At 41.5% G+C, this 12,363-nt stretch overlaps 1 protein-coding gene across 2 annotated transcripts in view; it reads right to left on the reverse strand.

Moving 5' to 3' along the window:
• Nucleotides 1–219: 219 nt before the first annotated feature.
• mfhas1 (multifunctional ROCO family signaling regulator 1) overlaps nucleotides 220–12,363 on the reverse strand; it is an 82,273-nt gene continuing 70,129 nt past the window's right edge. The window contains exons 2-3 of one of the 2 annotated variants that reach the window (XR_008723197.1): nucleotides 3,761–3,981; nucleotides 220–2,047 (exon numbers count right to left, since the gene is read on the reverse strand). Coding sequence is in view for 1 of the 2 variants with exons in the window: in XM_055632689.1 (XP_055488664.1) it covers nucleotides 2,043–2,047; nucleotides 3,859–3,981 (128 nt within the window). In the remaining variant the exon portion in view is untranslated. The remainder of the gene's footprint in view (nucleotides 2,048–3,760; nucleotides 3,982–12,363) is intronic. The other variant, XM_055632689.1, reaches the window with a different exon arrangement.

The following is a 12,363-nucleotide window of genomic DNA, read 5'->3' on the forward strand; positions in this document are numbered from 1 at the left end:
AAAAAAAACAAACTTCAGAGAACGGAAGTCGGATCGATTATTCTTCAGCAGCTTAACAGCGTGAGGAAGTTTGACTCCGACAGGCAAGAGAAAACGGCATTTGAATCCCGCCCCCCCCCCTCAAAGGCGCGCACACGGACAGTGGCAGAACTGCAGCGCCACTGAAGGTAAGTATTGTAACATCGCTAGATTTTGTACGTCAGAAAATGAAGACATCAACATTTTCCAATGATTCTTTTAATAAGTGTTATTATTCAAGGTGACTGATGTGCAAATGTTTCAGTTCCATCGCAATACATGTTCATTAACAAGACATAAAAAATAAGATATTTGTAGGGTGCACTGATTCTCACTTTTTTTCAGATTAATTGATTAAAAGAAAAACACTTTTGTTTTAATGATACACAATTCTACAATTTCCTTTGGAGCAGTAAAAGCTCATCTTTTTGGACTGCCTTGGCATGTCCTCAGGATGTCCCAACACACTTCACATTCAACGGATTACCTCCTGAAATGTTGTCATTCTTCTGTAGGCAACCTTGCCCAACATTTTTTCACACAGCAAACTTCCACAAACAGTAAATGAATGAACAATTGAGTAATGATTTTTTTTGGTGGATGAAATAAGTGTTGTCCAGCCCACCTGGGAATATCCCCTGAACTTCAAGTAACACTGTAGGACTGAATCTGATCTTCCAAGAGGGTTTGGTATCTCATTTGGAAAAGGGCAGCTCCAAAAGCTCAGCTCTGCGCGATACTGCCCTGTCGTGCCAGCCTGGCACACGTGGTCATTCTCTGCAGTGGAACTTGAATTCACAAGCTTCTGACTTGGGGATGAGAGTGCTATTACTGAATGGATGCAATTGGAAGAACCCACTCAATGGGTTGTACTGGGACGGAGATGAGAGGTGTTGACAATGAAAATGCAGATTTTCAGATTTATCTTTGTAAAATAAAATGCAACTTTCAAATAATTGTTCCCCAGTGTTATAATAAAATTACATTTTAATACCTCACAACATATAGTGACAATTTGGAATTGATGTTTTAATCCAATTTTTCAACCCCAAGCAGATCTGGAAGGTTGATAGGGGTCAGTTAAGGGGCTTCAAAACTGGTCTGAACAAGGGCGAAGGAAGCAGCGTGCATAGTCTGTTTTGTTACACCGAGTATTGCACAAACTTTAAAATAATGCAGATTCTAAATTATACCTTTCAATAAGTTTAAACAATAAAATGGTGGTGATGCGCTTTTGCAGACTCTGAATGATCTGAGCCTACTCAAGAACGGAAACATCACTTTTGGCATTTTATTCCTACAACACTTTGTAGGAATATGGCTTTCATTAAACACTGCAAAAGAAAATCCCTGAGGAGCCACTTGTTCCAGAAATAGATGGTGGAACTGTGTGTGTGTCTTTCTTATTATTTATTAATTTTTCAGGATGAGGAAGCCAAGATTTACTGCCCATTCTTAATTGCCTTCAGGAAGGTGGTGATGAGCCAGTGCCATCTTTCTGGTAAAGGTACTCCCCTGGCACTGTTGCTCAAGCTGAAGCTGAAGCTCAAGGATTATGGATCCAGCGACGCTGAAGGATCCGTGATTTATTTCCAAATCAAGATGGTCTGAGACTTCCAAGTGGGGCCTACAGTTTGTGGTTTTCCTATGTGCCTGTTGCCTTTGTCCTTGGTAGCAGTCGCAGATATGGGAAATGCTGTTGGGTGAACAACTCCTGCGCACTTTGTAGATTGTCTATACTGCATTGTCCATGAAAAGAATAAGTTAAGTGGGTCAATCTGCTTTCAAACGATAAAAATCCTCCATTCTTCATCCAAGGGAGGACATTTTGTAGTGAACAACAACACCTCTTTCCCAGCTTCGTGCGTGGAATCGAGAAAGTCAGTGGTCTGGCTCGAGATCCTCTGCCCATGCCCATTGAATCCACTGTCAAAGAGCATCCATGTTCAGAGCTTCCAGTCTCCTCTTCACATATCCATGGATAAATAGACATTCCTCTACTGTTCACAATGCCTCGCTACACATCAACCTATGGAAAAGAACAAAGAGATGGATCACCACCATAGAGCAGCCTTGCATATGAAACAAGGTGTTATTAGCGCTCGATCTGCATGTAGACTACAAATACACTATTAGTGGAAGGCACCTTCCATCATCACAACAGGCTAAACATACAGCACGAAGGCCATTCAGCCATCTTTACTCTTGCAGAAATATTCTAAAGCCCCACAATATTACTTAAGTGGTTCTTGGGCTTTTAGCTCCTTTACTCAATCCATGGGTATGATCCAAGCAGTTATTTGCTGAACATCCTCAGTGCTTGGTTGCCTCAGTGATGAGGACTCAGCATATGTTCAAGCTGCAGTCTGACACAGCAAGGAATCATAAGTAGAGTTACAACACAAGGAGGAGGTGTCTTTGTGCCAGTCAAAAAAGGAGCTCCTGAGTCTAGTCCCATTCATCCCACCCTCGAACATTGACCTCAGACCACCAGATAGTTCAGTTAGGTAACTTGGACGGCATGGATAGAAGGGCCATGGACAGAAGGGCCTGTTGCCATGCTTAATAGCTCCATGGCTCTAATAGTACACATCTGAGTACTTTTTAAATGTGAAGAGATGGATGGCAGGGGAATAAGAGAAAGAGATCACACAAGCATGTGGACGGGGTCTGTCAGCAACAGGGAAGGGTCTGTATCTGGGAGTGCTGTAGTTATGTTGGCTGACCTCTGATTCACAGTGGAGGTGACGAGTAAGGGTAATCTGTCTTCTGACTACTTGGTGGTACAGCCACACAGTCTGTGATTGATCACTCTTCTCTTTTGTAGCATAAAGCCTGTTGAATCCTGATGAAGACATCTTTTTGCTTCTGGTACAGTGCTTCATTATCCTTTACAGTACACCAAGGTGTAGTCTCACAAAGGTTTCATTTAATTTTAACATAAATGATCTGCTTGTTTGGACACACAATGTGGAAACAGGCCCTTCAGCTCACGGAGCCCCATGCTGACCCCTACACTAATTATAGGATATTATGTACACTAGGGCCAATTTACAGATGCCAATTAACCTACAAACCTGCACATCTTTAGAATGTGGGAGGAAACCAGAGCACCCGGAGAAAACCCACGCGGTTGCAAGGAGAAGGTACAAGCTCTGCACAGACAGCACCTGCAGTCAGGATCGAACCTAGGTCTCTGGCGCTGTGAGGCAGCAGCTTTACCTCTGGGCCACTCTGCCACCCAAAATCATCTTTCTAGAAATTAACCCCAGTATTTGGTTTGTTTTTAAAAACAAAACAGCCTTAATAACCTTTTCTAAAAGACTCAGAAAAGGGATGATGAGAATGTTTTTCTTAAATACAGCAGGTAAATAAATAGAAGCAAACAGGTCTAATGGTTTGTCTTTGGAAGAGTAGACTTAGAAAAATTAAGCTCTTTCAATTAACAAAGTATAGCCATTGCATGGCCTATATCCTTCCAAGCCTTCCCCATCCATGTACCCAACTGTCTTTTAAGTGTTGTAAATTTATCCACCTCTGCCACTTCCTCCGGCCGCTTGCTATATATGCACCAGCCTCTATGTGAAAATGTTGCCCCTCAGGTCCCGTTTAAATCATTCCCCTCTCACTTTAAACCTAGCCTCCCTTCCCTGTGGATAAGACTGGCTCTTCACTTTATTTATGCCCCTTGTGAGTTTATTTACCTCGATCATTTTAAGCAAAGATGCACTTTCTACTTTACCTTATTCTTGCTAAATAACTTGTCTCCCAAATATTTGAACAGAATTTTAAAGATATCTTTTCTGATGGAGACTAGCAGGGTGGGCCATTCTCACTTACAGCAGGGACTGATCACAGTGGGGGTCGGGGGGTAAATCAGGGCCACGTCCACACGCTCACTCCCATTCTTGGGGCAGATAATCTCCGTCACCCCTTCAGGCCTGGATTGGGTCAATAGTTCCCCTGTTGAAAGAGAGAGAGAGAGATTCATAAAGATTAATTAAACTCCTTAAACTCCTTAACAATAGCCGAGCATTCATCGGGAGGTTTAATAAAGTAATTTACAAGCCTGGTGGTGAGTTGGACAATTACTGTACATGATCAATGAAAATATAATGGTTGGAAGTACTCAACACTGAAGCTCTCTTCTCTGGCAGCCTGGGTAAGTACCTTTCTTGGAGTCATAGAGCCAAACAGCACATATATACGTCCCAACTCATCCAGTTCGACCAAGATGCCCCATCTAAGCTACGTTTGCCTACGTTTGGCCCATATCCCTCTAAACCTTTCCTATACATGTGTGTCCAAGTGTCTTTTAAATCCTGATTTAAAATCCTGATTTAAAAGACTCAGCTATCTTCTCCAGCAGCTTGTTCATATACCTACCACCCTCAGTGAAAAGGTTGGCATCTTGTCCCTCTCAACTTAATCTTGCCCCTCTCAGCTTAACTCTATGTCCTCTGTTTTTTTTTAAATTCCCCTACCCTAGGTAAAAGACTGTGTATTCACCCTATCTATCCCCCTCATAATTTTATACACTTCCATTGGTTAGCATATAGAAGCACTGAAGCAGTGTGTCTGAATATATATTCAACTACTCCTTGATAAAAACTCTAATGTCAGGTCATGTTGACAAGCAGATAACATTGCATTGATGCCTCCCCTCGCCACATATTGTACATCGTACACCATTTTTACATTGAATTCAGAAAACATCGCTGCCTGCTCCTCCCACTGTTGACAGTGGGGAAATCGAGCAATTACTCTCTCAAGGAGCTTTTATAGCTGGAGATATTTCAAAGTACTTCAAAGAGGACCAGAGGACATAGGTTTAAGGTGAAGGGGAAAAGATACTTTGGAAGGAATCTGAGGAGTAACTTTGTCACACAAAGGATGTTGGGTGTATGAAACAAACTGCCAGAGGAAGTAGTTGAGGCAGGGACGATACCAACATTTAAGAAATAGTTAGTCAAGTACATGGATATGACAGGTTTGGAGGGATATGGACCAAATGTGGGCAGGTGGGACTAGTGTAGCAGGGACATGTTGGCTGGTGTGGGCAATTTGGGCCAAAGGGCCTATTTCCACACTGTATCACTCTAGATAGCATATTGACTGGTTGCATCATGGCCTGGTTCGGCAACTTGAATGCCCAGGAGTGAAGAAAACTGCAAAAAGTTCTGAACACTGTCCAGTCCACCTCTGGCTCTTAGCTCCCCACCATCGAAGGGATTTACCAGAGCTGCTACCTCAAAAAGGAAGTCAGCATAATCAGAGACTCACACCACCCTGGCCACACACTCATTTCACCCCTGCCATCGAGAAGAAGGTACAGGAGCCTGAAAACTGTAACGTCCAGGTTCTTCCATACAGTCATTCGGCTATTAAACACCACAACCTCAAATAAGATCTGAATTACATAGACTATTATTGGTATTATTACACTATTATTGTTTGATTTTTGTGTGTACGTATATATATGTATATCACAAATATACATGAATAAAGATCATATACGGGTCAAGGAAAGAGCGTTCATGTGGTGGCCCTGTTTCCACCAATCTTCCCACCACCACACACAAGAAGCAACAAGGCAGACAACATTGTATGTAAATGCCGAGAAGTGTGTTCTGCTCTGGCTGAACAACTTCTAATCTTGTGTGTGGACCCAATATGAAGAAGAGATCATATATATATATATATATATATGATCTATATAAATGTGTGTTTGTGAGTATCTGTATATATACACACACTGAACTTTTTTTTTCTCTCATTTATTATATTATTTACAGTGTACTATGTTTACATATTCTGTTGTGCTGCTGCAAGTAAGAATTTCATTGTTCTATTTGGGACATATGACAATACAACATTATGACTCTTGACTTTATAACTCTATCTACTTGGAACAATACACTGCAGACGCTGGGAATTCAAATCAAAAACACAATGCAGGAAACAGGCAGCAGGACAGACAGCATTGGCAGGGAGAGAAACAGAGTCAGAGTCAGAGTCAGAGACAGAGTTGATGTGGACAAGCTTTCCCCTTTGAGAATAGGGAAGATTCAAACAAGAGGACATGACTTCAGAATTAAGGAACAGAAGTTTAGGGGTAACATGAGGGGGAACTTCTTTACGCAGAGAGTGGTAGCGGTGTGGAATGAGCTTCCAGTGGAAGTGGTGGAGGCAGGTTCATTGGTATCATTTAAAAATAAATTGGACAGGCATATGGATGAGAAGGGAATGGAGGGTTATGGTATGAGTGCAGGCAGGTGGGACTAAGGGAAAAAAAGTTGTTCGGCACGGACTTGTAGGGCCGAGATGGCCTGTTTCCGTGCTGTAATTGTTATATGGTTATTTCAGGTCTTTTATCAGAACTGGATGATGATCCTCGACTCCACATCTCAAAATAAGTTGGTTATTTTTGTTGTCAATAATTTGTCCTGAATTAGTGCTGAGAAATTGCCAGTTTCCTCCATACCACATCTAGCATTATTGTAATACTCATGTGCTCTATTTGCAATTACATTCTGAGCAGGTTCCACCCTTCACTTTGGTAACTTAAGTTGGGTGATGGACAGGAGGGAAATAATAATCCGCTCAACAGAAACTGTCAAAAATCTGGGCCAATGCTGACAAATTATCTAAGAGACATCATCACACATATTGACAAATGGCAAGTAGCAAACACAAACCTCAACTATTTATATTCCAGATTAGCCACAGATGCAAAACCTGGTTTACTGAGTTAGTCATGAATGTGTTTACTGAATAAACAAGTAGATCTTAAAATTGGTACAATTGTAAAATGATACCACTCACGGAAAAGGCATAAGTGGGTCTCTTTTCTATTTGCTAACAAGTGGTGTGCCACAGGAATTGCTGTTTACAATAGTTTACAATTTCTACAAATAACTTGGATGAAGCCATCGTATGCACGCTTGCTGAATGTGTTGATAACAGAAAGATAGATAAGAAATTATGAAGAGGACACACTGCATGCGGACTGACAAGCAAAATACAGATCAGGAAAATATGAAATTGTCCATTTTGGCAGGAAAAATGAAAAGGCCATGTTGGGGAATTGAATGGAAAGACAGAGAGATTATGTTTGAGTTCCTTGCATATTGGTGAGATCACATCTGGAATACTGTGTCCAATAGTAGTCCTATTTTCGGGAGGTATTTAATGGATTGGAAAACATTGAGGAAAGGTTTACTGGATTAATCCATGTAATGAATATGGTGTCATGTGGTTGGATGAGATAGACAAGTATGTGCTGGACTAGTTTCAAAGCGTGAGAAGGAAGCTGATTAAAACATGGAAGATCTTGTAGTTTTAGTTTAGAGATATAACATGGAAACAGGCCCTGTGGCCCACTGAGTCCATGCAGACAGACCATCGATCACCCGTTCACACAAGTTCTATGTCATCCCATTTTCGCATCCACTCCTTACACATTGGGGGCAATTTACGGAGAACAATTAATCTACCAACCCGCATGTCTTTGGGATGGGGGAGGAAACCAGAGCACCTGGAGGAAACCCGGGTCACAGGGAGAACATGCAAACTCCACATGAACAGCACCCAAGGTCAGGATCGAATCTGGATCTTTGGCACCGAGAGGCAACCACTCTACCAGCTGCACCACCCTAAATAGAGTAATATGGAGAGGATGCTTCCTCCTGTAGGAGAATCAGGAACAAAGAGTAATTGTTTAAAAATAAGGCGGTGCTATTTAAGACAGAGAGGAAGCAAAATGTTTTTGGAACTCTTCTTCATAGAGCAGTGGGTGAAACCACAGTATTGCAATATTTCTAAGGCCGGCATAGGTAGACACTGGATCATACAGGTAGATGGCAACGTGGAGATGAAGTTGAAACCACATCAGTCACAATATACTAGAAGGCTTGAGGGGCTCAGTGACCTACCTTTGCTCCTAGTTTGTATATTCAATATAGCCACATTCCATAAGTAAATAAATGAAATATAAAAGACTCTTTTAAGACATGAGACTTTAGATATAACGTGGAAACAGGCCCTTCAGCCTAGCGAGTTCACGCCGACCAGCAATAAACCCGTAGACTATCCTACACACTAGGGACAATTTACAATTTTTACCAAAGCCAATTAACCCACAAACATGTACATCTTTGGAGTGTGGGAGTGTGAAGGGCCTGTCTTTGCGCTGTATCTCTAAACCAAACAAAACTAAATGTCCTGACAGGCAGTGGATTTCATGAAATGACAGATCCCAGTCAATGAGGCACTACCCATTCCCTCGAGTGGGGTAACTGATTGGATGGAAAACCAGCCGCTGATAGCTGTGAATCAAAATGTGGTTGGAAGTCACTAATTAGTTCATTCATGCAACCTATTCAGCAGCTGCAGCAGTCGATTGAAAATGTCAGCCTTCAGCAAAAGGAGTTTGTTGATGGGCCCCAAATTGTTTGCGGTGATTTTTTTGTCTGTAAACGAAACGGAATAATTCCCAACAGAGCAAACAGATTGAAGCAGAGTTGGTGCTGCGTCTAATATGTACAACTTATGTTACTGGAGGCTGAATCATTTCTTACACAATAAATAACAACTCATTAGGCTTCAGGAGTGAAGTAGGGCATCAATCTCATGCAAACTAATGATGCCCTCTCAATTAGACAAGGACACCAGCTGGATGAATTATATACAGTTCAGTAAAGTGTACAATATTTCACATCTTACATACATGCTATCTCTGCCCATTAGTGTCTGCACTGACTTAACCCTCTGTGTTCCAACAGAACTTGAACATATTGATTGACAAAGTTCTGGTGATTGTTATTAGGAAAACGGCCCCATAGCAGAAGCGCCCATGTCATGGGGCTGGAAACTGGAAGAATCCTGAGCTAATTCTGCTACCACCATCAGCTATTGCAACAAGTGATGGCTCACACTGATTGTCGCCGGAAGCTTGTGTCCTTTTCAGGACGGACGATGACAGCGATGTCAACATTTGAAACATGGAAGATGGACACGAAAGAAGGAGATTAGGAAAACAAACTATTATAAAACAACAAGTATTTTTTACTGATTTCAGAATCAAACATGAGGATTAGAATCTCCTATAGACCAGACCAGGTAAGGCTGCCAGATTTTCTTCCCTTAATCTAAACATAAGGAACATAAATTCACTTTCTAAAGAGAAAAAAAAAAGCTTGACTCAAATATTTAGACGTTTCACAGCAACAACAGAGAAGAAGAGTACTTCTTCGTTGAGAGTTACTCTGAATAATGCTTCCACTACTCTGGAAAATGGGAATTTAAAATTATACGCAGGCTTTCATAAACTGAGGGCCTCTCAAAACATTTTGCAGCCAAATAAATATTTTTGAAGTATGGCAAAGGTCAGGAAATACAGCAACCAATGTTCCCACGAAAGGTCCCACAAGAAACATAATCCATTTTAGTGTTGATTTAGATATAGATTTTGGCCAGGATGTCAGAATAACTCCTTTAAGCGTTTTCAAAATATTGTCCTGGGATTTCTTTCATCTCACTGAGAGGCAGGCAAAGTTTCGCTCCACTGCCTCTTCTAAGTGATGATGCCCCTGACACTGCAGCAAAGGTAATATCCATCACAAGCCCAGTAATTAGGAGTCATTACTCAGGTCTGCTTTGACATGCCTGAAGAAAGGTTCTAACTGCCTGACCCGCTGAGTTACTCCAGCATGTTGTGTCTATCTTGACTTGTCCCACTCTGGTCATTCCTTCTTCTCCCATCAGGCAGAAGGCACATAAGCTTACAAGCGCGCACCACCAGACTCAGGAACAGCTTCTGTAATCGGGCTTCTGAACGGTCCTTCCAAAAGCTAGGATATTGATCGATACAACTTTACTCTATTGTGGACATTGTATTATGTCTACAGAACTGTTGCGCTGCAATGTAGAGAACTATATTCTGCACTCTGCATCTTCCCTTTTGCTCTACGTATTGTATATGAGATTGACTTGATTGTATTTATATATAGTATTATCTGATACCATGCAAAAAAAAATGTTCACTTTCACTTCGGTACACGTGACAATAAACTTAAACACATTTGGCAAAACTGTTATGAACACAAAGCCTTAACCGTGTCATGTGCAAGGCAAGCCGTAATCTGCGTCCAGTTTGGGCAAAAGCCACTGAAAATGACTGTGATTTAAGGGCCTGTCCCTGTTTCACGACCTAATTCAAAACCTCTGCCGAGTTTGCCCTTGACTCATACTCGCAGCAAGGTCGTCACGAGGTCAAGTCGTAGGAGGTTGTAGGTAGGTCGTAGGCAGGTCGTGATGCTACTCGTTGGTACTGGTGACATCAAGTAGGTCGGGGCGTTTTTCTAGCCCGATGAAACATGTCCACGAGTAAAAAACGTTGTGAAGGTGGGACAGGCCCTTAACACTGTCCAAACGGTGCAAGGGAAGTTCAATTCCAGCAAGATCTGCATCGACACGACTGTCACTGATTCACAGATGCTGCTTGGCCCATTGATTTTCTCCAGCATTTCACATCTGCAGTCTCATGTCCCGACTTTGACTCCCTGTTGTCCACCACCCACAATCTCTGCCCTCCATAATTTAAACATTCACTTTGTGATGAATAAATTGATTACTTTTGGAAAAGTTGAGTTGCAAGAAGCTATGTTGTCGTTGCAGAGTGAAAACTAGGGACACCAGGCAAACAAAATCGCCTTCAAACTCATCCATCCTGTTTTCATCCTTTGATCCACACACGCACCATTCAGAACCTCAAAATTAAATATTTGAAAAACAAAGTACAGAAGCATGAATTCTGCTTTGTACTTTGAATAGCATCCACTGACGCAGCCTGCTGGGTGTGTGCACAATTTCTCCAGCCAGCCGTTAGAATGTTTCTCCCACCGACATTTTTGGTTGGCTGAAAAACATCATAAACCAATCATCATTCAGAACGAAACAGTCTTGAAGTATATTGACTGTCGATCTAATGACGTAAATTCCAGAGAACTTAACATTTGCAAACAGAGCAGACGCCATGGGGTTTAATGTGTGAAAACATCAAACGTTCCTTAGATTATCAACTAAGCTTGGAAACGACAGGAATTCTTCTTATACATTCAGACTGGTTGGAAAATGCGAGGACAAGTTATGACTAGTTGAGGTAGTGCATCTGATACTGGCATTTTTTCCAAATCCAGGTGTAGCATAAAGATGTTGACTATGATGGAATTGATTGAAAGGACCAGCACTCAAATAATCTACTGCTAAATCTTTAAGTGTAAGTTAAGTAAAGGAGAGAATAAAAACTCCAGACATGAGCGGGTGTCAAGGCTGATATTTCAGCGCAGTATTGCACTGTTGAAAGAGTTCTCTGAATAAGGCATTAAATCTACATGTCCTCTCAGGTGAATGTGATCTCAAGGCACTGTTCAAAGAAGAATAGGAAAGTACTCAATTGAAACAGATTCTTTATTAGCAACATTTCCACAGTCACATTTCTCGCTTTAGGATTCTAAAAACCAACCAACAAACCTTTTAAAGTGTGGGCATTAGGAGGAAATGTAATCAATTTATCGATTCGTATATGCACTCAGAAATAAAATTGGGTAGACACAAAAAGCTGGAGTAACCCAGCAGGACAGGCAGCACCTCTGGAGAGAAGGAATGGGTGATGTTTCGGGTCAAGACCCTTCTTCCCGACCAGAAACGTCACCCATTCCTTCTCTCCAGAGATGCTGCCTGTCCCGCTGAGTTACTCCAGCTTTTTGTGTCTATCTTCGGTTTAAACCAGCTTGAGAAGTTCCATCCTACAAAAGTTGGTTTAGGTATTAAGAGTGTTAACTAAAGCATTTGAGCGAAGTTCCCATTTTTACAATTACTGAAACTTTTTCTGTTCATTAGGAAGGCCTCATTGAATTTAATGTCTCATCTAAAAAACACCACCTCCGTTGTACAGCATTCCCATAACACTCTTATTCAACTGCCAGTGTGGATTTGTGGCTTTAACCATCTGGAACTCATGCCTACACTGAGATGTGACGGACATCTGCTGCCTCAGCCCACGTTTACTAATGAAAGTGTTTCGTCAGCTAGCGTTACATGGCAGGCATGCTTCACCACACGATCAGAAACAGTAATTCACATTCCTTGAATTATTACGGTGTATGGACTGTTATTCCACGAGCAAATGACAGAAATGCATTATTTAACCGATCAGTTAAACAAGGAAGCTTCAATAACCATATGTGCAGAACATTGAAATCTGACATTAAATGTGGGTCTATAAACTGAACATACTTATTTTTCACTACAAATACTTCATGGTTAAGAATAAACAATGAAATT

This window comes from Leucoraja erinacea, chromosome 3 (genome assembly GCF_028641065.1).
Source record: "Leucoraja erinacea ecotype New England chromosome 3, Leri_hhj_1, whole genome shotgun sequence".
Lineage (NCBI taxonomy): Eukaryota > Metazoa > Chordata > Chondrichthyes > Rajiformes > Rajidae > Leucoraja > Leucoraja erinaceus.